Source organism: Pezoporus wallicus, unplaced genomic scaffold, assembly GCF_028554395.1.
Source record: "Pezoporus wallicus isolate ANWC-B61680 ecotype Strahan unplaced genomic scaffold, APGP_CSIRO_Pwel_v1 contig_3486, whole genome shotgun sequence".
Lineage (NCBI taxonomy): Eukaryota > Metazoa > Chordata > Aves > Psittaciformes > Psittacidae > Pezoporus > Pezoporus wallicus.
The window spans coordinates 6,059,719-6,086,420 of record NW_026642292.1 but is presented as its reverse complement, the minus strand read 5'-3'; the positions used below and the strand labels follow the sequence as shown (position 1 = coordinate 6,086,420).

Sequence of the window (26,702 nt, the reverse complement as noted above, 5' to 3'; positions counted from 1 at the left end):
TTTTTCTTCTTTTGTAAAACAACTACAAATATCAACTGTACTATTTACTTATGCACTTTGAGAAGAGCATGTGCTTAAATATTTTCTTGGATCAAGACCAAATTTGTCTTGAACTGTACTAGCATCAGTGTAATCTGAGGGTATTCGACACCATAAAGGATGAGAATCACTTTTACTTTATTAAAGTGTGTTTTAGAATGCATTTATTTTAAAGAATACATTTTTCTGAAGTGCTACTTGTGATCAACTGTGTCCTGAAGCCATGCATAAACGTATTCGTAAATCAAAAGCATCACTGCACCACCTGGAAGAAAAGATATTGTTTCACTACATGCAAAATCCAGTATTTTCAAGGTTTTATGGAGCATTTGTAGTGTGTAATCTAAACCAGAACATGGCAAAGCCTTATTTGCAAAATGCATAATTCTACTAATTCCTTAATTCATTCAGAATTCACCAATTCTTAAACTATACCAATTTTACATAATATTAGACCATAAAGTTGATGTGAAAAGCTTGTATTTTAAATCAATATGACCCTGAGTGTGATTTTTCCTAACATTTTGTCAAGTTTCATATTTTCCTTTGTTCTTTTACAAGTGAAGCTTTTCATCTATGTATGTGTGTATTTGCATGTTTGTTTAGAGTTAGATCTGGTCATGAAAGATCAACTTGAGTGGTGGAATGACAAAAATTCATCACCAGGATGATGAAAATGCTTCCAGGTAAGATTCAAGAAAGGTTTTCAGTGGTTTGTTTACCACGTCTAAAGCAGAAGATCACCATATTGAAACAAATATCTTTCTGTGCCTGTACCTGGCTATGCATCCACAGGCAAAGTTTTGATCTGATGAATCACAGAATTGCAGAATGGTTTGGGTTGGAAAGGACCTTAAGATCATGTCGTTCCAACCCCACTGCCATGTGCAGGGATGCCTCACCTTAGGCCATGTCGCCCAAGGCACTGTCCAACCTAGCCTTGAACACTGTCAGGGATGAAGCATTCACCACTTCTTTGGGCCACCTGTTCCATTGTCTCACCATCCTCGCAGTAAAGAACTTCTTCCTTATACCTAATCTGAATTTCCCCTGTTTTAAGTTACAAAATGACATTATCTGCTAGAATAGTTTATACTGGTAATGGTATAAAATCCCAGCTTGAATGCCATAAAGTATTTTTACTGTTAGAGAAGACAGACTAAAGCTCTTCTGTAATCAGGCTGTATGAGCTAAAGAAGGGAACATTTCACAAGGTGTGTATACAGATATATAACTAAGCATACAGAGAAACTTCTAATTGGAAAAGATGGGAAAAGAGAATCAGATTCCAGGCTGCAGGTCTAAACCTGTGTTGCATTTTGCTATTTGTGGGTGCCAGCACTGGGGCATAAATATTTTCTTGCCTTCACCTGTTGGCTCAGTTAGTTAGTGTGGTACCTCTAAAAAGTCTGCTGCTGAACTGGGCTGACCTTACTATGTAGGTCAGGTAGGCTCAGACAACCAGGCATGCAGAACTACCACATGAATTTGCCCATGTTATTTATCCTAATGAACCATCATCAGACTCAAAATCCTCTGTGAACAGCAACTCACAGACCGCTAGACAGAGCAAAAGTTTGCAAAAGGCTCTGACCAACAAACAAATCACAGACACAATGTCTAAAATGTGATTTCAACTAAAATCAAGGCTGAATCCAATTCCCATATTGTGTGATCTGTTTATGTATCTCCTCCTGAAAGCATTTTCATGTTGAAAGAAGGAATTACCTTTCCAGTCACAATAAAGATTGCATTATTGTTTAATCAGAAAGCCAAATCTATGTATTAGCCAATAGGACTACACAAGTGTTTAAAATGCAGTGTGCACTTAATTGACTTGCTGGATCTGGGCCAGAAGGTGTAGTCATTTGTAAGATGCAAAATTTTATTCCAAAATCTGCTGTTACTGGGTACTGGGGAAGTGAAACTGCCTTCTCTTTGCCCCGTATGTCTAGTATCTTTGGAATATGAGGGAAAAGGCTTTTAGCTCCAGAGTTATGCCTAGCTGCCTTGCTTCCCCTCCCCACCTTCTTCCTTTACCCTGCACAATAACCAGGCATGGTCTCACTCTTAGCCAGATGGGTTGGACATGTAAACATTTACAGATAAACCTAATACCCCCTTTATACTGCAGAGCGGGCTCTGCACCTACTTGCTTTTAACCATGTGTGTTCTTGCCTATTAAACCACCTTGCACAATCTGAAGTACAATTTCATGGAATGGAGTACTGTTCAAACTGTGGCTTCTGCTCTTTTCGACACAGACTGCCTCTGTGGAGTGGTAAAGTCTAAGATCCCAGTGCTTTGCTTTCATGATTAATTAAGACCAGCCAGGGAAAAATAGTCTAAAAGTCAAAGAAGATCTATGTCTTAAGCACCGTTCTCCCGCATTTGGAGTAACAACTAGTGAGAACAAACCCAGTGTTAAGGTATCCTTGTCCTCTTATTCTTCTAGGGCCATGCAAGGCTCTTCCCAGCTCATGCTATCAGCCTTTTAGTGTCTGTCCTTTACAGCCCCTGCAGAGCACAGGAGAAGAAAGTAGCTGGAATTTCATATGCTTGGGCTATGCTTTAACCAGTTGAAAGCATTTACACTGGAGAGACCCTTAATCTGCATTTTAAGGTGACTTTAGATGGATACAGAATAGTCCTAGTGAAACCAAAAATTCACATTAGAGGAACAGGAAGCTTTAAGAAACACTGTCAAGTTTTACACTTCTGGCATTTGCATGGATGCACTTTGGCTTGTTCACAAATCAAGCAATTACACAATCCAGCAGTTACTTGGCTCTTCAGTCCTCTGACGTGTACGTGTAAATGATTTTTTTTAGACATATATTTAGCCAAATCCATCTATGATACTATTCGATGATGGTATTATCAACAGAAATTATTTGAAGGTGAAAGCAATTTTGATGATTTCTGGTACACTGTTTCATTGATTTGACTGATGCTTACTACATTTTGTCAAGAAACTGAAACTGAAAAATGGGAAGAAAAAGCAAGAACAAAAGCAATATAGAAATGACAGAAGGAAAATTACCTGGACCAAGCCTCATGATCTTGGGAACCAAGCCTTTGTACAGAGCCAGAAAACTGTAGCAGAAGAAAAACAAACAAAACATTTCAAACAATATCTTGCTCTAAAAGAAGAATGGAATTTTAGCATGTGTTGATTAAAATGCTGGCAGAGCACTTAGAAGCAATTATTTGAAATTACACATGTTCAATAGCAGGCCATATCTGGATTTTAACATTTTACAGAGGCAGATCAGATGAAGAGAAAAAGTTAATCAATGTTTAGCCACAAAAGCAATGTTGTGAGCCTAGCCAATCAGAAATATGACTTTAATCAGTGAGATGGTTTTACTTTCAAGACAAGTCTGTTAACAACAGCTGCATGCATGGACAAAATGACCGCTTTAATTGAATATCAAAGCTACAACTCAGTCCCCACTTGAGAAGTATTTTAAAAAGTTGGAAAACGGTATTGCCACAATATGCCCTGATTTAATTATTTCAGCAGTCATTTTAAAGGTACAGCGGTCTGTATAATTGCAATTAGAATAAATGGGGAAATAATCTGTTTTCTGTTGATATTTTACAAAATGAAGAGCTGAAAAAATTACGTGAGATATATAAAGCATTTATTTGCGGAACATAAATTTTGACAACCCAATAATCATCTTGCAAGTTGTTTGTAAAAGTTCACATGGAGTAGGAGGATATCTCCTTGTAATTCTAAAGAATATTTACAAAATGATGCATTGTGCTCTTTTGATATGTGAGTTCAGGGTGGCTTAATGGTCCTCATCAAATCTGAAATATAACAACGTGGTTTTATGAACCCATATGAACTAAAACAGAGGTCTGGACATGTATTAAAATAAGAACATTTTACCCTTCCTCTTTATAGACTGTTGCCATAGTTTTAAAACAGGTTCTGTACTTGATCTCTCCAGGAACTGGCTGTGGTCCTTGAATCCTACTTTTTGCAACATCAAAAGGAATGTTAATAGTTGAGGCTATTGTTCCTGAGACTAGCCCTATTCCAAATTTCCTCAAAAACTCCAAATTTGAATCCTGCAAAAAAAGAGAAAAAGAAAGAAAGAACAAAAAGGGAAACGGAAGGACCTGTGCAGGTTAAGCACTCTAAAGGAATATGTATTTAATCAGAAAACTCACACAACACACTCGTGTTATTTTAGCGGAACACATTAGGATTTCCTATGCTGGAACTTGTTTTCTTGACAATCCTATTGGCTATGTTTTTACACATGGTCTAAATTGCTGAAGTACACATTTCCTCACACAGGATTTATAAACACAGTTCATAAAGAAAGACTGGTATGGCATATGGGGATGATTTGTATAATTGGGCTTCACAATGTACTTAGTATTACTGTATCAAAACAGGAGAAATCCAAGCACACTATTAGCTAATTGGCCAGAATATTTTACAAATGACAGCAACTTCCACCATGAAGCCTACTAAAATGCTCATTTGTGTGTTGGACCCCCAAATGCTAAATTAAATAAAGGCTAATCTCAGTCTGCTGCCATTCCCCTCCAGGTTTTTTACATTTATTTTCACATGTAGCTGATCCACTGTACTGAGAAGTGCTAGCTTCCTGTTATTAACAATCCAACTCGGCGCAACTGCAAAAGAGCCTCCATGTTCTGCGCATTATAAACGGTGGTAACTCACTCGGCTAATTGGCTGAGGAATTTACAACAGATTGTTTCTGAACCCTACTATATGTTCATGGTAAAAGTTAGAAGCAGGTTAGAAGTGCATCTAAAAACTTCTTGGCTCACTCACAGTTCACAGTTCAACTGGGTTTTATTTGATCTTTTAGAAAGACCTCCTACCTTGGCTTCTGCTATGTCATCAAAGAACCCAGAGTTTATCTGGGAGTCAAAGACTCTTGAAGCAAGTTTAATCCTATTTCTTTAAAAGAAAGTCACAGGGAAGGGTGTTCCAGGGAATTTCCTATGCACATAATTCTTTTGCTATTGCTCTTCAACACAAAGGATACTTTTTTCCTGTATCAGACTCCATATATGTAGTGCCTTTTTTTTTCTTCTTGAAGATACTTCAATTATAGAAAATTACGAGTAAAATAACAAATGACATTGCCATGTTAAAACATCAGCACAATATTGAAATGAAAGAATTCTTTGTTTCCTAAACCTGAAGATTTGTGACTGAAAAAGGAAACAATGAAGTTTTCCTTTCTATATTAGCAACAAGAAACACAAATTATAACTTCCATAATGTGCACTGGATGAAGTCCATATGGGTATTTGAAGAGAAATGTCAAAATCAACAGGGCTTTTTATTGCTTGAAGAAAAACTCAACACCTTGATTTCACAAAACATGAAATATACTGGCAATACCTTTTAAAAAAGAGAATTACTTGTGCTACATAAAGAATTGCAAGACTTTTTTAGCAAAAAAGTTTATCAACAAATTTCTGTTTATTCTGTACACACTGACAGTGGGTTAAATGTGAAGAAAAAAAAAGCCAATTTTTTGGTATCTAGCGAAGAAAAAGTTTGAAGGGGCAGCAGCATGGCAACCCCACTGCAGCATGGTGCCTGCCTACCTCCAGGCAGCAGGCGTATGATTATACCAACACCTGAGAGCTAAGTACTATTCCAGATTGTACTAACTTCCTCAAACCAGGTTGCAGCAAGCAGGCTCTCACTGCTCTGCTGGCTTTTCATAGTCCAGAATGGTCTGAAGTATTTTTGTCACACAATTTGGTGCAAGGACACTTTCCTCCATAGTGCAAAGCACAGTGGGCTGTCCTCTGGGCTAGGCAATATATATCAGGCAAAACCATTTACTTGTTACACATTAGATTTCAAGACTTACCGCTCCTGACATATCCTTTATATTTAAATGATTGAACATTTTCGTATTTTGATGAATTCCCAGTGCCAGTGTTGTCTGCTTTATGACAAAGTGCCACAGACTGTAGGATACAGTGGGTGTCTGGTCAAGTGAGCATCTATAAAAACCTGACACTGCACTAACATGGCTGAAGGAAAATGAAACTAAATTGCTTTATATCTATTCCAGTGACACAAAGGAAGCATTTGAAGGCAGCATTTTGCCCATTCACAAAACTGGATTCTAACAAAATGTGCTAGGATGTACACTAACTTTCTATGTAATTTGATTTTTTATCATGCATCTCATGAGAAAGTATTTTAAGGCATCCATCACTATAATATCTGGGTAATTTCATTTGTATAACAGATCAAAATAATTTCAGCTGTTAAAAATAATAGACAAGCATTTTTTCCTAAAAGTATATCTTAGTGGCATTTTACTGTGGTAATGCTTCCAATTGAAAAAAGAGATTTGCCAACATAATTTATGGTTCTAGACAAAGGAGCATTATCTGTCTACCAGTCAGGTGTCAGTTAGTTTTATCAAGAAGCATTGTCTTTCTTTTTACACCAAAACCTCTCCTTTTCCAACCCATTGGCAATGCCAAAGTATTAACGGTCTAGAATCCTGTGAAAGGTGACGTAAGGATAAGTTAACTATCTACTGCTAAAGCTGCAAGTGGCTAGCAGTTATCTTCATGTTATTGTCAGTAACATTGCACCACACAGTTGTGATCAAATATGATAGATTTCATATGCCATAGAAAATAAGATTCTGACAAGCCCCTCTTGCTTTCAAAATTGGCAGAACTGGAGGAAAATCACACATGAATTCTGATTTTTAAGCAAAGACAATTTTTATGTAGTATGAGCAGAATCTATAGAACAGAAACTTGATTTTAGATGGTGCCACACCACAGTATGGTGTACCACAAGGAACTGAAATGCCAGTTTGCTCATTCAGAATACAGTAATTTTGCTGTGGTTGGATAACATAATCTGTGATCATCTCACATTTTTACTACGCTCTTCACAACCACATTTCCTGTACACCAGAGTCCCTGCCCTGTGAGCACCAGCAGCTATTAAAAATAGGGAAATTTAGGCATCACTAATAAATCTATGGCCATAGCTATGCATGTCCTGCTGGATTTCCCTGCTTTCTTTGGGAGAATGTTTTTTTGTATTTTTTTGTCCATTTTTGTCTGTTTTTTGTTCTTCACTATTCCTGTTGTAACATATTTAAAGAAGTAGAGGCTCCATAAGTTCCTCCTGATTCATATGCTGCTTAATTTCTTCTTTTATATTTCATAATTTATAGCAATAGAAAATTCTAGCCCTAGCACATACACACCAATGTTCAAGAGTGTCTCTCACTGGAGGCACTTTTACTTTATCAGTTTCAGCTCCAGGCTTTCCTTTCCCTACCACTAATTTGCTGGGCACTTTCTCAAAGCCTCAGTTTATATCTTCCAGACTATCGATCACCATCATCTGTACTGATGGAAGTTCATTTAACTCACTAAGCAGAGTAGCTAGCAATCCATCAATGAAATAACCTTTTGGTAAAGGCACACATGTTTGGAACTCAGTTAATTTTATTTGTCCAGAATAACTGAGAAATCATTAGAATAGATAATGACTCACCATGCTAGATATATTTGCACTGGTTTAGACACCACTTTAGGTTTAATTCAAGATTTTGAAGATAGAACACCACACTTGCATATGCAGTGGAGAATTAGGTACATTCCAAGGAAGAGCTTAAAGTCCCTAGGGTTGCTTGAAGTACACAGAAACAGATAACGTAGACAGACTGCTGACATGCATAATAGTGTTTAAAAACCTGCCCACAGAGACACTCAGGAATGCCACTTATTTTTCCCTTGTGAGGTCCTGTTCAGCCTGATTAAGAGTGGCAGAATTTTTAGAAATAAACTATAAGTTTAACCCTATTACTAAGCAAAAAATAGCAACAAAATTGAAAGATCAATAAACATTAATGTCTAATTGACGATAATTTTAGAAGCTTGTTTGTTTCAATATTTGGATGTTTGTCTTGAGATTTTTTCACTTTTTCTTTCTTTTTTTTTTTTTCAGTTGCTGGAGGTACATATAAGAAAGAATACTTTTATGCATTTTTATGTATGTTTTAGTAGTTCCGAGCACCCTGTAGATAAGTTCACTATAAAAGATTAATGGTTACTAGATAAGAAGAATGCCAATTGCAGACAATTTGCATGAAGAATAAATAATAGTAATAATAGAATGATATCTGAAATTGGTAATTGCACAGCAGTCTACCAAAGTTACTTAGAGCAGAATATTTGCATTAAATTTCTTAAACTCCTTTGAAAATGTTAGTCACAATATTAGCTTTATAGATGAGATACACTTGGCATGAAAGTGCCAAAAGTGATTTGAAATGACCACTAAATTTAAATAGCTTTGCTCGAGGTCACATAAAGAGTTAGCAGAGAAGCAATGGATGGAGCTGACAGACTTTGCGCTGTAAGCTGCACATTTCACCTCCCTGTGTGTGACAGGGAAGACTTTAAAAGACAAGACTTTGGTTTGGCCAACTCTGGTTCTGCCTGTTATACCTAGGAATTATGGAACTGAAGAGGGAGATAGGCCAGGAATAAGGATTAGAGTTACTTCTTGGCCCTTTTTGCAGAAGTAAAATGTAACAGCATAGGAACTTCTATGGCAAACTAAGAGGTGTCACAAGACCTGACCTAGGGCACATTGACTATAATCAAGTGCTTGGCAGCAAGGAACTGCTTTAGCCAGCCTGATAATTGATTTTAACCATTAAAAGGAGCTTCCTTTGGCAACAGATGGTGAAAGAAACGGGTCTGAGGAAGGGAAGCTTCCAAGACAGAGGAGAAAAGGTATGTTCAGAGAGGCAAAATGGGAGATAACCCTCAGGAAACCAACAAGGAACTGCTGAAAAACTCAAATGAGCTTCTTTAAGCACAGACACTGAGGCAGAACTTGGAGGAGAGAAGTGGTCTGGGTCTTCCTGCTGAGTTCTAGAGGAGAGCTGAGAAGAAAGGCTGTCAAATTCTATTTTTAGAGAGGGAGAAGCTGGTACAGCTGTGATCAGATGATTTGGATGCATGTAAGCTCCCAGCAGAAATCAGCAGTAAGGAGGAGAAAATTATGTAGACTCGCTGCAAGGCTCCAGAAGGGATGAAAATTAAAAGATGAAAGTGAGTCTCATCACTGTTGAAATAAAATCATGCTTTGATTCTTTAAAAGAATATTCAAAACTTTTGTTTGTGGCTTAATCAAGATTTGACCACAACTTAATGAACAGCTTCCTAGTTTTATTGACCCTAAACTTCTGTCCATCTCATGATTTACATACTAAACTTCTTACTGTAAACTACAGCTTTCTTTCTGATTAGTACAATGATGGTCTGATCTTTGTCAAAAGGCATAGGAAATGCTGAAATTACAACTACAGTAAACATAGTGATGACCAGGAAAGGCACTCTAAAATGCATACTCACAGTTGCACTTCGTCTGAAATACATATGCTTTTTTTCACATTGGTATCATCTCAGATTCCTCCTTGAGTGCAGTGTCATTGCAGCAGACATTTATTTAAGTTTTTAAAATCCACCTGTCAGGTATCTGACAGCATAAGAAGATGAACGACAGCCACTAGGATAAATGTCCTGGCTAGTCTCCAGAGTGACATGGCTGTCTGCTGTATAGGGTATATAATTTCAAACAGTCTGCTATACTCTCAGTGATTTGTTTTTCTCATATACAATTTCCTGATAAAATTATTAGTCTTATGCCAGATTTATAAGTAGCATTATTATCTATTATTTACTCTTTTGCTATAACCTTTTGGACTGACAGGGTAAGGCTTGGACTTCACTTTGTCTTAAAACAAGTATCTGCACTGAAGAACTTTCAATGTAAATAAAAAACCAAGAGGCAACAAAATTTGCTGGTCACCGAACAGAAAGTATACACAATTCTGGAGACTCAGTCAGTATAGGCAGTATAGTCAGTAAGAGAAGCACCAGACAGATCTGTACTTGTTCTTTTTATTCATCACCATTTCTGTATATTATCGTTAGACTGTTGAAAGCAAATATCAAAGAGGCAAAATAAACTCCTGCCCAATTTCTTTAGATGCTCATAAATTTCTTGTCTGTCTTCCCTGTTAGTCCCATAGTGACCTACATCAATGACTCCCAGGTTTACCCAAGAGAGGGTACCTAGTGTTCTTGTCATTCACTGTTCAGTGCATGTTCTTGTGGCTCCTGGGGACTGGCCACCTGGAAAACCATTAACCACACTGGTAAAGCATAATCAATCTCCCAGCTTCATATGAGACTTCTGCTGCAATTCTAAGCCAGCCTATGCAGATGATCAGACTGTTCATAAAGTGCTGGGATTACAAGCAAGTCAACGCTTCATGGCATCATTTAGACACTAGCTATGCAGAAAAATGCACTCAGAAATGCATGTACTGCTGCATCCAGCACCTTTGTCTGCACTATCTATCTTCAGTCTCAGACAATAATTTAGGAAACAGGAAAAAAAAATGAGGACCCCCGTGAATACCAGAGCTAAAGAAGTCTGATGTCCTTATCAGCCCTTGTGACTGACTGATACTTGATGTCTGCAAGCCCAGACATACATGGGCTTACGTGGGCTTTTCCCCCTCAAATGCAGTGTTTAATAAGGCATAAGTTCCCACGAAAAATTTCCCCCAGTTGTGGCACTCTTAAGATGCACCTGCAGGATCTCCTCCTTTTAAATTATTATTTGTATGTCTCACAAGAATTTAGCTATTTTAAGCCTGCCTCTCTGTCAGGTATGGTTGAACCTGGCCATCCATTTCAGCATCATCTTTATTTCTGTAGGAAAACAGGAGAAATTTGTGCTGCTTCTTCACCTTTCTATTTTGACCAGAGATTCCTCTCCTTAAACTTCCTATCTGTCTTGCTTACAGGAACACTGCAGTACAGGAGCAGGTGAGGTAGGACAGACTCTCCCTCTTTGATACAACATCTTTTGGTGATGATGGCCTGGGCTGGAGTCTTTAAACAACACAGGCTCTCATTAAAACAGCCACAGGACACCTCACAGTCAAAAGTACTGATCAATGGATCACTTGTAACATTGTACTGGATACAGCCGAATACAGCACTGCCATGTGTTTTTTTCTTTTTTTTTTTTCCAGGTCATCCTATACCTGAGCTGGGATGGCAGCTCTGAGTTTATTCCATTTTCTGCTCTGATACAGTCTTCTAAATCACCTTAGTTTACTATTTTTCCAACTCTGTTGCACCACATGACCATTTCACTGTCTCTTCCTACATATAACTTGAATATTGGCATAGATATGAAAACAAGTAAAATAAAATTGTTGTCTGCTATCTTATTTATTTGTCAAGATGAACAGCTAGTTTTGGTTTCCAATCTCTTTGCCTATAGAAGTTTGAAGCCTTTTCCCTGGCAAAACAACATACAGCTAAGCTCCCGCTGTCCTTTTAACAGAAGGCACATCTGTGGCAGCTAGAGCAGGCAGTGCTTGACTTGAAATGAGTTTTGCAGATGGCCAAGTTTCCAAGGGGGCTTTTAACAGTGAGAAAACTCCATATTGTTAAGAAAAATGACAGCCACTTGGAGGTGGTAGTGAGTAAAGGTTTTAATGAAAAGAAAGTTTGCCATCAAACCTAACTATGATAAAAAATTGAAAAGCGAGAGCTGCTGGGCGCCTATGAAATGTGCTATAAAAGTAGGTGCTATAAAACTGAGACGATATAAATTTGCAGACTAATTTGATTGCTAGCGCAGAAGCATAGCTGTTAATGCTCTATGGTTGACACATTAGTGGCGATTGAAACAAGTCTGGCTTATTCTATTTTCAGTAAACAGAGCATGAGGTTGGCTTAAATGGTCTGTTTAGTAGAATAGACTGAACAAACGAAAAATTATTCATTATGAACATTTACAACCCACACATGTCATTTATATCATTTGACCACTCAACATAACAGGTTTATTGTTTTTGGCAAAATAAGCTGTAAACATCCCTAATTGGGATGCAAATTTAATGCACAGTTTAGCACTGTTGACAGCTAAAAGGCTCATATGGACATTTCCATACATTTTTCCACTTACATTACATATGTTGAACAGCAGATACATACTCAAGAGCCAAAATGATTTCAAAAGAGTAATACTCTTATTTCACAATTTTTATGTTTGTCAATATCGCAAGACTGAATTTATGATTTTCTTTTCTGGCAAAATATAAAAAATGAACAAATTAGGTTTTGTAATGAAATCAAGTATGTGAGAAATCTTGAAAAGTTACAACTGTCTAATGTTTTCCAGACTAACTACAAAATAGCTTCAACGAAATTCCTGATACACGTTTGATAACTCTTAGCCTCTAGTACCTGCCTACTGACAGAAGTTTAACTTGCAGACTGTGATCTGTTCAGGACAAGTATGGATCAAGATTTCCATTTTCCAGTCACTGAAGTGAAGTTTGGTGCAGTTAATTACCTGAGACATAATGTTGGCTACCAAGCCAGATGAGTCCTGATATATACCCTGCTAAATTCAAGGTAAGATTTGCATTGTTTAGAATGGACATTTTATCAGAATTGCTGGCTGTGTCTGTATGTACAGAACTGTCCATGGCACTGATGCCAGCTGGCCTAGAGAAGCCTATTAACTTTATTAGCGCTATTAAATGCTATTACCATTCAAAACAGACTGCCTATTAGGAATGGTTCCTTGTCTGCACTAGCTTCTAAGCCACACCCAGTGTTGGCCGGTCTGGGCCAAAGCTGTGCCAGGGAACATTTAACAGCACAGATGACTGAGTTCCAGTGACACTGCTCAATTTACTAGTGTAGATGTAGCCACTGTGGAAGCCACCAAGCAAGCCACTTTGCACTGGTTGAACAAAAGACCGACCTCTTCACTTACTTGCAGTTAATGCAATCTAACCCTACATTGACTAAATTGTCTTTTACTTTTGATGGTATGTACAGGACAGCTAGGCCACTGGCTGACACCAGTAACGTAATTTCTCTTTCATTTTCTAGATGTACTTTGCAAAAGCGCTAATTCTTAGATCATATAGAATCTTGCAATAATTCTGAATACTTGCAATAATTGTTTTTTCCTTTTTTTTTTTTTTTACTCTGAAAGGGTAGGAAAGCATACTTATGCCAAATACTATTAAAATACTATTACTGTTCTTCAATTGCTATGCAAGAACACTTCAGGATTTTCACAGAAGTTGCACACAAGCCTCTTTGCCCCTGCATTTGATTCTGAATAATCTGCATAGTGATTAAAATTTTTTTGTCTTTTGATCAACATAAATGTGTTTACGCCTCTCTTAGTACCAAGCTATTGCTTGTGGCTTGAGTTTTTAGAATGTGTGATTAAAGTACATTTTAAAGTATGCTTAAATACACTAAAAGAAACTTGTAGAAACTTGTGGGTTAGCTGCTTTTGAACAATTCAATTTACTATAATAATCTGCAAATAAAAAGAGGAGCTTTTCTCCATTTACACAATGATGCCAAGAAAAATGCGAGGCTACTCAGAAGTGAGAAAAAAAAAGAGGTGTTACTTCATCTGGGAGTAGAAACTGATCCCTTTTGATGTAAATTGCAGCTTCTTATATGAATATCACTAAGTATTGCACCTGTGACTGCTTAACTGTCATCATCTAAAAATCACATTAGTGAAAACACAGTTCAGTAAGTAATGTCCTGGAGTCATTAATAAACCATTAGCTGTTGCTCACACATAATTTAGAAAGTTGCCAGTATTACCACATTTTCAATAGTAAAATTTCCCTTTGTCCAAAAGGGAAATGTTTTCTTTGTTATGTAAAGGTATATAAGACTATCAAATAAAATTGCTTCAAGTAAAATTACAGCTATAAAATTTCATTGTGGTCTTTTTTTTTTTTTTATTTTAACTAACAAACTACATAAAGCCCCTGTGCATGACCCTGTAAATCCTGTTTCGGGCTTGCTCCCTCCCATATGGATAAATATGCCCTGTCATCCTTCAGCACCAGGTCGAATTCTTTTTTGAGTAAATAGGCCTGGTCCATTGCCAGAATACACTATGTACTGCAGATCTGCCATCTCCTCAAGCTTAGACCCTTTGTGCTTACTGAAAGAAGTTCTAGAAACTGATTTTTCTCTTCTAAGCCAGTTTACCACAAAAAAGTATATACATACCTAACACAAGCATAACATACCTGTACCCCAATTTCTTCATTTTACATTGCTACCATGGTATAAAAGGAAACTCATAAAAAAGAGAATTCAAATACAACTGTTTATACTCAGATTTGCTTAAAAAGTGAAAAGTACAAATCCTTGGTTTGTGTCCATTAAAATGCTATAAATTCCTACAAAACAGAGAGCTGGATTAGTCACTGTTTGTTACTAAATACCACAGCTTTGCACAGAAAAATACACTGTTAATTAAATTGCCAAACCTCTTACATGTTTATCTATTGCATTGTATGAAGAACTTACTTTATTGACAGGAAGAATGTTTTTCACATTGAAGTAGAATCCAAAGTAAACCATGTTAAAAACTCCATGACGGCCCAGTGTTGCAGTAAGACCTTTGTTTAGTCCTTGGAAGCCCAGACCACTGGTTTTAATGATCTGCCGAGCTTGAAAAAAGCTGGATGGTTGCTACACAAGTTAAGCAAAAGAAGGAAGAGATCATCTTTACAAAAAGAGAACAATGACCATAGTATCATTCCATCCTGTTGACAAATACAGTTGCTGTCGTTTTTTCTTGTTTCATCATATTTGTTGTTTTTCCTTACCTGTGACCATGTAAAAATCACAACTTTCATTAAAAAGAAATTTCTCATTTTTCTGATTGCAGAACAAGATGAAAACATGACTTGAGCACTAAAGCAAAGGATCCTTGAAGCAAAGAAAACTTTCTCAAAATAATAATTGAGAAAAAAATCTAGAACAACATGTGGCTTTGAATAGATGAATTTGGTATTTTTTTTTTTTAATCATTGATCCTGTGCTATTAAGATTATGACAGATGAAACCCTTACACGACTAGAAACAACAGTTATTCTGGACAATAGGAAGATAAAACCAACTTCTCTAGTAAAACCAATGGCACAGGATATACATGGTGAGGGAGTGATAAAAGGGATAGAATTAGAAGTTTTGAGCCATTACGGCTATGGAAGCAAATCCTTGGGACCCACAAATTAGAGCAGCAAAGGAGGCTATAAATATTTGCTTTGAATAGCAGGCAGTTTCCAGATTCAGTATTAGGGCTGAAACAATGATAAAAAGGCATATACATTGCCTGGGAACCCTTTTGGATATTCTTATGCTCTTCATGCTGTTAGGAATGCAAGCCACTGCTTTAAGACACTGACTTTTGAAGGAGTTATTTGGCACAGAGCACTTTTTAAAGCCAGATCACACACTGAACTTCCTTCTTCTAGTGCTGAAAATCTTGAAGTGGTGTTGTTTTCCTTTTTATTTTTTTTTTCTTCAGCATCAAACTGGAAATCCTGTTTTGCCCTCCTAATGAATCACTTGGCTTAAAAAATGTAGTTAGATTTTGAAAATCAGAACACCCATTTAAATTTCAAGGTACAGAGTTAGTAAGTTAACTTCAGAAATTCTGTTTTGAAAATAACGCCCAATAGGCACAAAAATCATTTTAGTCAGCCAACTTCCATTTTAACAACAGGCATAAAGGAAGAAACACCCTCAGAATCCACTTATATAGTGATCAGTTCCTCAGACAGGACCTGCCTGACTACATACACATTTGATCTATTTTCCAATATACAGTGATGCTTGGAATGAGGTGTTCCCTTTCTGAACATTTTTTATTTCTTTTTAGAAAAGTTCCTTTCAAAAAGTTGTTGACTTGAGTTTGGCTTTCTCCAAAGCATAAAGCCACCTTTGGGTAACCAAATATTCGATTAGAAAGGCAAAACATGACTTCCACTAGAAGGCCCCTACATGAAAATATAGAAGAATTTTGAATAGAACGCTGGGAACACTGCTAATTTCAATACGCTTATTTGTTTAATAGCTTTCCATTTCAAAATACCACTCTGGTAAATCAACGGCATCAGCCAAATGATGCCTATTATATCTGACACAGCATATGTCTGCTTATTTAGGTGACTGAGCAGTTTAGTCTTTAATACTAAGTTTCATTCTGTTTTTTCAGATTTGGTAACTAATATTATCATGTGAATGTTCTGCATACATTTTACTATATTCTACTTTTGTAACTCCCCTCAGGGATTCAAGCTGGAATCTATTCTAAAATGTAAATACCCAGCATGGAATACAGTCCAATGCTAGCAATAATATCCTTTCTCATGCACAAAAAATTCAGGTTAGAGCCTTAAAAAACATGTAATGATTCTGAATAAAGTGATTGGAGCTTAACACAGCAACTTTCAATAGTAAGCTCTCCCTTTTTCTCATCTTGAATATGGATTTACAAATGACTCAAAGGAGAAGCCTGTCATTTGCTGAACACCTGAGATGGGTTTCACCAGTCCAAATGTAGATTCCTGCAATGTCTACCTCTACATCTGAGACTCAAAAGACTCAATTTTTCAGTCTTTCAATGATAAAGAGGGCTCTAGCAGATAGCACTTAACTTCAGCCAAAACAGGCATCTAAAATGTCAGCTGATAAAGCCACAGGTCTGTGTTTCATCACTGATGATGGAAGGACCTCAGTCTGACTAATTCAGGTGGAGAAATTTCTTGCACAAACATCTGGAGTTATTTCACTTCATACAACTGTTCACTTAATAGAGACCTAGTCAGTGGAATCTGGAATCAGAATCTTCATAGTAAAGCAGAAACTTGTATTTGTTCAATTAAACACAACTCTTAAGTCAGGTGAGAAGATTTCCATTACCACACCCTCTTCTGTAGCCAGTGAATTATCCATGGCTACAGCGAAAAACCCCAAAACTCCCAAAACCAAACAAGGCGTTGGGCGTTTTAGCAGTTTACCTTAACAAGAAGTCACCATTACTTTTTACCTGTAGCAACCCACATTACAAAAGTGACAATACATGTTTTATAGTGGCCTTCCTCTTTAAATCTGTCAACTCTCGAAAGATGATCTGGTACCACAGAATAATTCAGCTGTCACTGTAGTGTGTGAGTATTTGCTTTGGGGGTGTGCAGGAGTCTGGGTGTGGGAGTATGTGTTCATGCTCTTCCTTGTTCCTTTTAAACAAGATATATTTATTATTTCAACACAATAGTCAAAGAAATATGTAAACTGCATTAGGTTTCATCATACAGTACAAAAGCTACACAATGGGATATGTACATACTTTACTTAAACCTTTTAGAAAAACAGTGCATGGTAATTGAATGAGTGCACCATTGCCTTACGCTGCATAATACAACATACACATGCTTCTTCCAATAGGAAGTTTTATATGCTTTTATATGAGTTTTATATGCTTTTAATATGAGTTTTATATGCTTTAGTGTGAAATGTTCTTTAACATATTCTTAATGAGTACTTGAAATCATGGCAATGAAGTCACTGTAATTTTCCTGATTATCAGCAAAATGTGGAATCCTAACACTTTTTTACAGATATATGAAAAATTGGTATGTCTGTGATTAACTGTCTTTGTGATTTAAGAACTGTAGCCCCTTGGATTTTTTCATTAGGGCAAATAAACACTTTAATTTATACTTTAGGTGTAAACTAGGTTCTAGCGGAGTCCCAATAGCATTACTTTACAATTTTATTTGTATGATAATATACTATTATTTGCATTTTGTAAAAATTTGCATTAAAATGAAATTTAAAGAATAGTCACATAACCTAAAACAAACCTGAATGCTTCTGAACAGCTACACTGTGATTATTGGAATATTCTGAAGGTCACCAAGGAAGAGAAGCTGTAACTAAAGTAAGTAGTTGCATAAAATTTACTAACTAAAACACCCCAGACATTGTTCTAAAATTTGCAAGAGAGATAAAAAAAATACGTAAAGTGAAAGGACATATTGGTCTCTTTCAACTTTAGAGAAGTTGGGTTGCCCAAAATACAATACTAGAGTATTTCACGCAAAACAGAAGGTTTTAAGATAGGTTAAATTTATCCTCACAACTGTGAGACAGAAAAATCCCGAATATCTGCTTAGTTTACTACTGCTGGAGCAGTAGTAGTCCATAATTTTTTCATATCATCTTCCCCACAGAAAGATCCCCTCACACGTTGCTCTCTCCCACTTTCAGTCTTCTTCCAGGATCCCAAACTTTTTACTGCAGTACTATATTAGGTCTCTGTTTCAGTGAATTTGCAGCCCATGGTTAAAAAATGTTTAGGTTGGAGACTTGGAGCATCCAAAGATCAATTTTGCTGCACTGAGAATCAAACAGGAATTTACCAAATATTTTAAGGTTTATTCTTGAAGAGAGTGCTTCTCTGATGAGTTACAGAGTAGGTACCAGCTAGTCTATGACATTTGGAAATCAGTGGCAATGTTTTGCCAGAGCATATCTGAAAAGCTTATGTAAATAGCCAGGTGATAAATCTCTTTACTGTGCATCTCCCCATTCAATTTGTGCAGACGAGTGCTACAAGGCATGCAAGTATTAACTCAGTCAAAACTTAATAGGAGAATAAGCAAAATCATGCCTCACCAGGGATTCAGCCAAGCTTTTCATGCCATGCTTATGTGATTTGGCACTTCCACTATGGTAGAGCTGATTTCTCAAAAGATTTTGAAAGAGCTGATTGGACAATTCTTAGTCTTATTCACTGAGAAAAGGAAAAAGGAACTGTGACAGACCTCCTTCCCAATAGCCTGGAACATTTTCTAAAATAAAATTAATTGAAGCTGGTGTATTCCTGGGAACACTTGATTTTGTTCAATCGCTGTTTTCCAGTTTAATATTTTTTTCCCTTTCAGCACTACCCAGAACTGTGGACGAAGTAAATTTTGCATATTGACTTCTCTGAACGAAACAATATTTGAACAATATAACTCTGAAGTGAATCAGGAATCTAAATTATTGGTGTGCTTTATTAGATAACAATTTCCTGGTTTGAGCTTATAAATATGAAGACTTATAATATAAATAATTTTATCCAAGACTGAAATCTATCAGCTACATTTTTAACACAAATGTTAAAATGCCTGGCTAGAGCATGGGGCTGTGGTGTTTTACGCTAAACTTTGGTGCTCACTTGAAGTCTGGAGCCTCCTGGGGTAAATGCACTGGGTACAAGGGGCTCCGGTTTATACTTCTGGATTAGAATTTCTCACAGCGCTGGGCTGCTGGGTACTCTGGAGGCTGAAGGTGCACTTCACACACAGTGTATTTACAATGGAGATGCTGACACTGCTGACAATACGCCATGCATCTCTGCATACCTGAGATCTCATGCATATCTGAAGGCATCGTGTATTGAGTCTCTTCACTCTTTTTCCATTTCTGTTAAGTATGTGGGAAAATCATTGGCATTAACCCAATATATTATAGACATTATGCTCTAAATATGGATTTTGTAGTGCACTATTCCTAATAAAGCAGAAAAAGAAGAATGGAGCAATTCTCATACCTCTATGAAGGCATTCCGATTTGTCTGTAAGGTAACCTTTACTACTTCAAAAGGGTTAACCACAACTGCCTCTGTCAACCCAGATCCCAAGCCAGCAACTGCAAATGACTAAGAAAGTTAAAATTAAAGTTAAAAAATTATGGAGTAAAATTTCCCCTACATCAGCTTATGAAACTGAATGATACAATGCAAACTGTGACACTGCATGAATACAGCAGTATTCTATTACTAAACAACTTTAGCCCTTGATTAGATGCTGACAGTTCATGAAGACAATATGACAATAGCCATAAACCACATTCCAAAAAATACAAAATAAAATGTCATAGCACTGTCACTGAACCCTCTTTTCCGCTTGAAGAAAAACTATGGTACCAATTTATTATGAAAACACGGCAAAACAATGCACTCATGTTATCGTCGGGTGGAGTCTGAATAAAAACTCAAATATGAATGCAGTTATGCAGCACTGGACAAAATAAAACTCTGCACTGAGAATTGAGCGTATAACACTAACATAGTAACTTAAAAAAGAAAATAAATGTAAGAAATCAAAATAACACAGTACATAAGCAAATTGCACACACAGACGAAGAGTTCTCCAAAGTAGATATCAGTCCTGGGAAGGTTTATATGGGGATGAGTGGCACACATGGAAATCTCAGCATTCACTACAAGGATGAATTAACTCCATTTAGAAGCTGATGGTACATTACAGTCCTAGATATGGAGTTATTCACTGCTTTGCTTTCCATCAACACACAGCATTTAAAAATAACTTTGTTTGTTTGTAACAGAAAAATAATATGGAAATATTTGGGTCAAATATTCAGAGGAGTTAATTCTGGTGATCACTTCACGCATTTATTGACTCTCTTTAATATCTCCTAACTTTCCAGGGGCTGAAAAGAGTCCCAGGACCAAAATACAATATACTGAGTACATCTCCTGAGATTCAAGGAAACCAAACGTAAGGAAACAACAGCAGTGAGAAAAACCTTATTCAATACAGAGGGATTTGAGCAGGGACTCTTGAGAGCTCAAGAAAGAGAAGAATGGTGAGTTAGAAGGTAAGAGCAAGCTCCAGCCTTACTGCCTTTGGAGAAGATGGTACTACAAACAAATCTGTTTTTCCAATATGAGGTGGGAACATAATCTATCTCTTTCATCACCAACCATGAGACTGAAACCAGCAGGAAGATGGTGCGAACATATCCATCACTCTTTTAACAATAAATGTGGTCTTGATATGAGGTGTGTTGAGGTACCTAGAAGCATTCTGTCTAGCTTAGATTAGAATACCTCTCAATCTTCTTCTTCCCTCTCTAACACACCTATTTTAGGGGCAAAAATGCCTCTGTGGTAACAGTTCTGAACCTAAAATGTCAGGGGTGTCTGAGAGTTTCTGTATCTGCTATATGAATCACAGCAGCTTTTGGTCATGTTTCCACCATATTCTCCTCCAAAAAAGTGCTGGTGAACCATGGAATCTTAAACTCTGTTATTTCCACTTGCTGGAGAACAAATGTCAGCCTTCTATTTAAATCTAAGGATGAGAAGAGCCTGCTGAAAAATGCAAGATAAAATAGGAGATACTGTAAACAACTATAGGGCCAGTGGAATAACCAAGAGGAAGAGGAAACTTGCTTTAAACTAGTTAATATGATTCCATGATCATTCACTCACTGCAATGGAAAGCAGATGTAAATGGAAACAATACTGTGCGAAAGATATCTGAAGTAAGCAAAACCTTTGGAGCATAACCATAAAAATATCATTTCCTACAGTTATGATTCCATTTTCATGAAAAATAGATATTTGCTATTACTTAGATTCTTACATTACAGAAAGCAGTAATTCTTATAAAAATATTTTATTCAAAAGGGTAAAATAGCAGAATTAAGCTCTCTATATCAGAATGCATACAACATATGCAAACTGCATCTTAGTATTAAAACATTTCTATGCATATTTAAGTCTTTTTTTTTTTTTAAATACTCTTGAGATGGAATCCAAACTCCACTGATGTATAAGAGTACTTTGTCATTCACTTCAAAGGAGGTAGCAGTTTCTTATACATAGTTTATGTTTTCATTATACAGTCTTTAGAATAAGACCGAGGTCTGTAGTTTTGTTATAGTTGCACTGCGCCTTGCAGAGTAGCACGCTGAGGCTGAGGTATCAAACTAGTCATTATCATATGAGTAAATAAATACTGATAACATTCAACTTTATTATCTAATTTGCAAGAATGAAGAATGGCAAGCTGCATAGAGACTCTTCCACGGTGACTGTCTCTATCCATATTAACAAATGTTATGACATTGTAGGGTATTACTTTGGAGACATATGATATAAAAATTAATGTAACTATCATTTAGATAAATTCTGTTATCAGTGTTTTCAAAGGGAAAGTCTGTTCTGGAAGACTGTTGATTGAACTGGCCCTTTTAATTTCGGGCTCCTTCTATGAGAGGAAATGGATGGCACCATTCAGTATACCCATATTAAATTAGAACATGAAGTTCTGTATCCATACGTACCAGTCCTGGAGGTAATGATGAATATCCTAGTACCTTCTTGTATTGTTCAAAGGTGAAAAACTGTAAATAAAAGTTAGACTGAAATTGCATTGAAAAAAATTATGTTACTTATGCAAATTAGCAAAACCAAACTACAATGGAGCTTCAGGATACCTTATATCCTGAATAGCCATGTGCAGTTCTGCAAAATAAACATAAGCCACTTTTGTTTCACACTCTCTGTAGCAGTGTTAGATGTGCTTCATCAGACAATTAGGCTTCAGAACTGATTTTATTAGTGTATCATGCATGATAGCATAAGTCCAATTAAAGTATTTTTTTTCTGTAAGAGTTCTCTTGCAAAACATAGTTCACATTTTTAAATTATAAACTTTCCTTTAGCATTAAACTTTCATATAGTGGCATAAAGGTAGTGGCAAATATAATTTCTCTCAAGAAATCATCCTCACATATTTAATATAATATACTGTGATCACTTTCAAGTTTCTCAGATACTAGTCTACTTCTCACCTGAGAGACGTAATTGAAGATTTTGAAGTTAGAAAGTCTATAGATTTTTGTAATATTTTACTGTCCACAAGCACATTTCTTTTAGCTTTTGCTCTTTACAAATAAATCTTTCACCCAATTGTCTGCTTTCAGTCAGTGGTGCTCAGAAGTTCTGAGCATCTGCAATTCCTTAGAGGATGAGTTTTGAAAGCTGTACTCTTGCGTGTTTGAATTCCAAGAAAGAAATGAGAAGCTCAGTTTCATCTGCACTGACACAGAGAAAGGCAACCATTTGTAAATGTCTTCATTTGCAACCTAACATTTCTTGCCACCCAAACCCATTAATTTTCAGAATACCTTTTGTGAAATCTAAAAATCAAAGCTTTTTAAATTGATGGATTTGTTCATCCAAGAAGAGTATTGAGAATAACCCTGACTGCAGTGAGGTCAGTAAGAAGCTTCCTAATGATGCAGGCAGACAGACCTTCACTGTGTATTTCTTTGTCTCTGGACAGACAAGGTCTAGCATGCATCAGTTAAGGTCTAAGATGCATCAGTCAAGAAAGAGTATTTGTGACAATGTACAAATTATTGGTAAGATTCCCTCTGAAATACAGCACACAATCCTGGCCACCTTTGTTCTAAAAAGATGACCTTAGACTACAGCGTATTCAAACCAGGGTTTTCAGGACAATAAGGAGAACTTAAAGATGTTTTTTTAAGAATGAAGACTGAAGGAAAATAAATGATTGCTTTGTTTGGTCTAGCAAAACAGAGGCTGCAAGAGAATGAAAAAAAAAGTAAGATATGTAACATAAAGTAATTGAGCATAAAAGTAAGAGCTACTAATAAATAGAATGTGTCTTGAGATCTGATGCTTTCTTACAACCAAAGGTGTGGGGTCTTGAAACAGTCTTCCAATAAGAATAATGAAGGAAAGAAATTAACCACTTGTAAGGGAGATTTTGATAAATTTATGAAGGAGATTACAGAATAGCAGATGACTAGGTTTGCTGGCCTAAGAGATCCTTTATAGTCTCAGCGCTTCTGTGAACAGCAAATCTCCCCACACCTCATATTGTTTCAAATTAGTATTCTGAAAATACGTTGCTGAAGCCACTGAAAGAGCACTTCAGGTTGATGCACATAAGACAGTTCTGAAGGGAGTGAAAATGGTTATCTAGCATGATGAATGAGGACAGCAGAAAATTTTGAGGATTATAAAGAACTGATATTTGAATTACAGAGAAAACCAAAGATACTGGAGATGCTGTTTGTTCCACATAATTTTCACACACAGAACAACACAAGGCCCGTAACTACAGCTCACTGTGAGTTCTATAATCTGTCCAAGAAGTATTCACAATTTTACATGCAAAAGGGAAGTTTTGTTTTCACAGGATGTCCAGTATTACAGGACTGAACAACAAAACCTTGTCACAGTTTCACCAAGACTGCATTGTGCAGTTGGTTATCTACTAGAGCAAGAACTGTCACATGCCCGTATAGCAAAAAGAAATCACTAGAACCTCTGATTTTCTTGGCTACTTTCCAAAGTTGACGTGTAACACTTGACTAGTTTAGAGCAAGTTGATTCAAATGAAGGCAGGATCCTCTGAATTCTACTCCCACACAAGGCTCTGATCCCTCCACACAGCACCTGCCCATGGATGTGACAATCAAACAGTTTCACCATGACAGGAAGGCAATGGGAAATGAGGTCAATGGAGATGTGGGAATTGTAAAAAACATAAGGGAATAGAGTTTTTCAGGCAAAACAGAAAGACTGGGTGACCTGTGCTGGGTCTCAGCCAAAGAAGACAAGCTCTGTCCCTCAGGGCTTAGTTACCACAGACCTATCAGAACAAAACAGCTTGTCCATAAAACATGTGTAGAGGAACATGAGTAATAAGCACCACATTGTCATTTTAACTTGTTTAGAATCCTAACCTATCGCAAAGCCAATAACATTTTTCAATCAAGTGTGGCTTCAAATGAAAAGTCAGTAGAATGACACCAAAACCATCAGAGAAACAAGTGTTAACATGCTAAAAATGCCACTATATTTAAAGCAGGAAGGAATATGAATGCATATTAAATTGTAAAACTGAAGGACTGATACTCTGGCCAGGGGACAGATGATACATTTTTATCCTCAGTAGGGATTCTTATCTCATTTTGCAGAAAAGGTCCTAAAATCGGGGCCCTCCAAAGAGTGTACAGGTTGAACACTAGTTTTGCAAACACCCTGCAGACACATTTAAAAGTATGGTACTTGCCTTGCTAATAATCAGAAAAGAGAGAAGTGTTACTTAGACTGTAGGTTTATCTTTTTGGAAAACTGAAGATATTTTATAGGTAAAAGGAAGTCTCTGGGAAAGTGTCAATTGTGAGTGTGTGAGTTACTTCACTGAACTAAATTAATTTCTTATTGTGATAAAGTTTGTTTTATTCTCTCTCCAGCATCCTTCTACCCATTGTTACCCTTCTAACCTTTAATGGAATTTCTGGTATTCCTTAATGTTTTCCATAATGATACAGATCTGTAAAATGGTTGTAATAAAGGCAGAAATATATTACCTAGCAATTTTTTGGTCTTAAAAATGTTACCTTAAAAATCAATAGCTTCCTAGAGTCATACATAAAATAGCTACTTAATAGTAACTATGATTTACATCATTTTAAAAAGAAAAGAAATAATAGCAATAAAACTCAATGTAAATGTTGCTGAGTATACTAGCGTGGTTAGTATACATACAGTTTTGCCAAAAAGTATCTAGCTATATCATATGCATTTATATCATGTTTAAATAAAATGTTTTTAAAACCACAGTATACCTTGTCTTTGTCTTTACAGTTGTATTAATAGATTTGCACCAAAAAAAATTATCTCAGAATAAATGTATTTAAAACATGCTTTTGTGTATATAATAAACAATATTGTCCATCTGGCAAAGATACACTTTAATTCAAGTTACATAGAAAATAGCCAAAGTACTTACCAGATGTCTCAATAATTCTAAGGTAAAAATATATGCTTGAAACAAGATGTCTGGGAACACATGAACAATATGAATTTGCCCCAAAAGTTCATCTGTTAACCATTGTATTGGCATCATCACTTCCTTCCTCCAAGTTCAATCTAACATAAAGTTATAAACCTTGACTTTTCATCTTCCAGAAATATCAGGTTTCTTTTTAGAAGGGAAATAAAGAGAAAGAAAAAAAAGAAATAGCAAGACAGACATGAGAACAAAGTTGTCTACAAGTGAATATCTTCAGCACTTAGCTAAATAACTGGGGCTAAATAACTTTATTTCAGCAGTTTTATTTTTATTTGCAAATATCCACACCAGATAAGTAAAATATTCCAGTAGTACCAGCACTTTTCTTCCTGGTACAAAATCTCCCTTGTCCATAGCATATACAGTTTTATGAGATATAAAAGACACTATAAGTTGAAGTTTTCCAAAAAGCTCCTTACAAACACAACCCAAGGCTGCTGAAACCTAGAAATTGCCTCTCTGCCTTTTGTGTTTCTCAAGTCTCAAAACCACAAGCATGGACATAAGTGCCCTCTGGATCTCACAAGTCAGTTTGTGGCTTTGGCAGTGCACAAGGGATACCTTAGGACCTGTTAAAATCAGGAAAACTATTAGAAGAATAGAAGGTGGAGAGTGAACCAAAAGAAGCAGTGACTTTTCCATTGGAGTCACATACAAATAAGGTACGCAGAAATTTGAGACAAGCTGGATTCTCTTCAGGTCAAAGCATGCATACAAACTCCACTTTGGAGGCTAGAAATTGTGCTGTCATATTGCATCTCACATTGAATTGCTTCAGTATCAAGGTTCTTATAAGGACATTACTGTGCTGCCCTATTCTATCAGAGTTCTTCTAATGTAGAACATGGTTGATATCTTAAGGAAACAGAGCTTTTTTCCTCCTGATTTCCTAGGAACAGCATAAAATTTAAAAGAGTAGTGTAAACAATTAAAGAATTCAATGACTTAATTAAAAAATACATTTAGCATTTAAACTTGATTTCCACGGAAGCAGAAACACTACTGAGCCCTCACAGAAATCCCACG

General features: G+C 36.5%; 1 protein-coding gene across 2 annotated transcripts in view; it reads right to left on the bottom strand.

Moving 5' to 3' along the window:
* The window catches only part of SLC25A21 (solute carrier family 25 member 21), a 257,409-nt gene continuing 230,707 nt past the window's right edge, over window positions 1-26,702 (bottom strand). The window contains exons 3-9 of one of the 2 annotated variants that reach the window (XM_057428569.1): window positions 25,614-25,805; window positions 22,123-22,182; window positions 19,580-19,687; window positions 14,497-14,661; window positions 3,941-4,122; window positions 3,083-3,135; window positions 1-304 (exon numbers count right to left, since the gene is read on the bottom strand). In XM_057428569.1, the coding sequence (XP_057284552.1) occupies window positions 234-304; window positions 3,083-3,135; window positions 3,941-4,122; window positions 14,497-14,661; window positions 19,580-19,687; window positions 22,123-22,182; window positions 25,614-25,730 (756 nt within the window). In that variant the 5' untranslated portion in view covers window positions 25,731-25,805 and the 3' untranslated portion in view covers window positions 1-233. The remainder of the gene's footprint in view (window positions 305-3,082; window positions 3,136-3,940; window positions 4,123-14,496; window positions 14,662-19,579; window positions 19,688-22,122; window positions 22,183-25,613; window positions 25,806-26,702) is intronic. The other variant, XM_057428568.1, reaches the window with a different exon arrangement.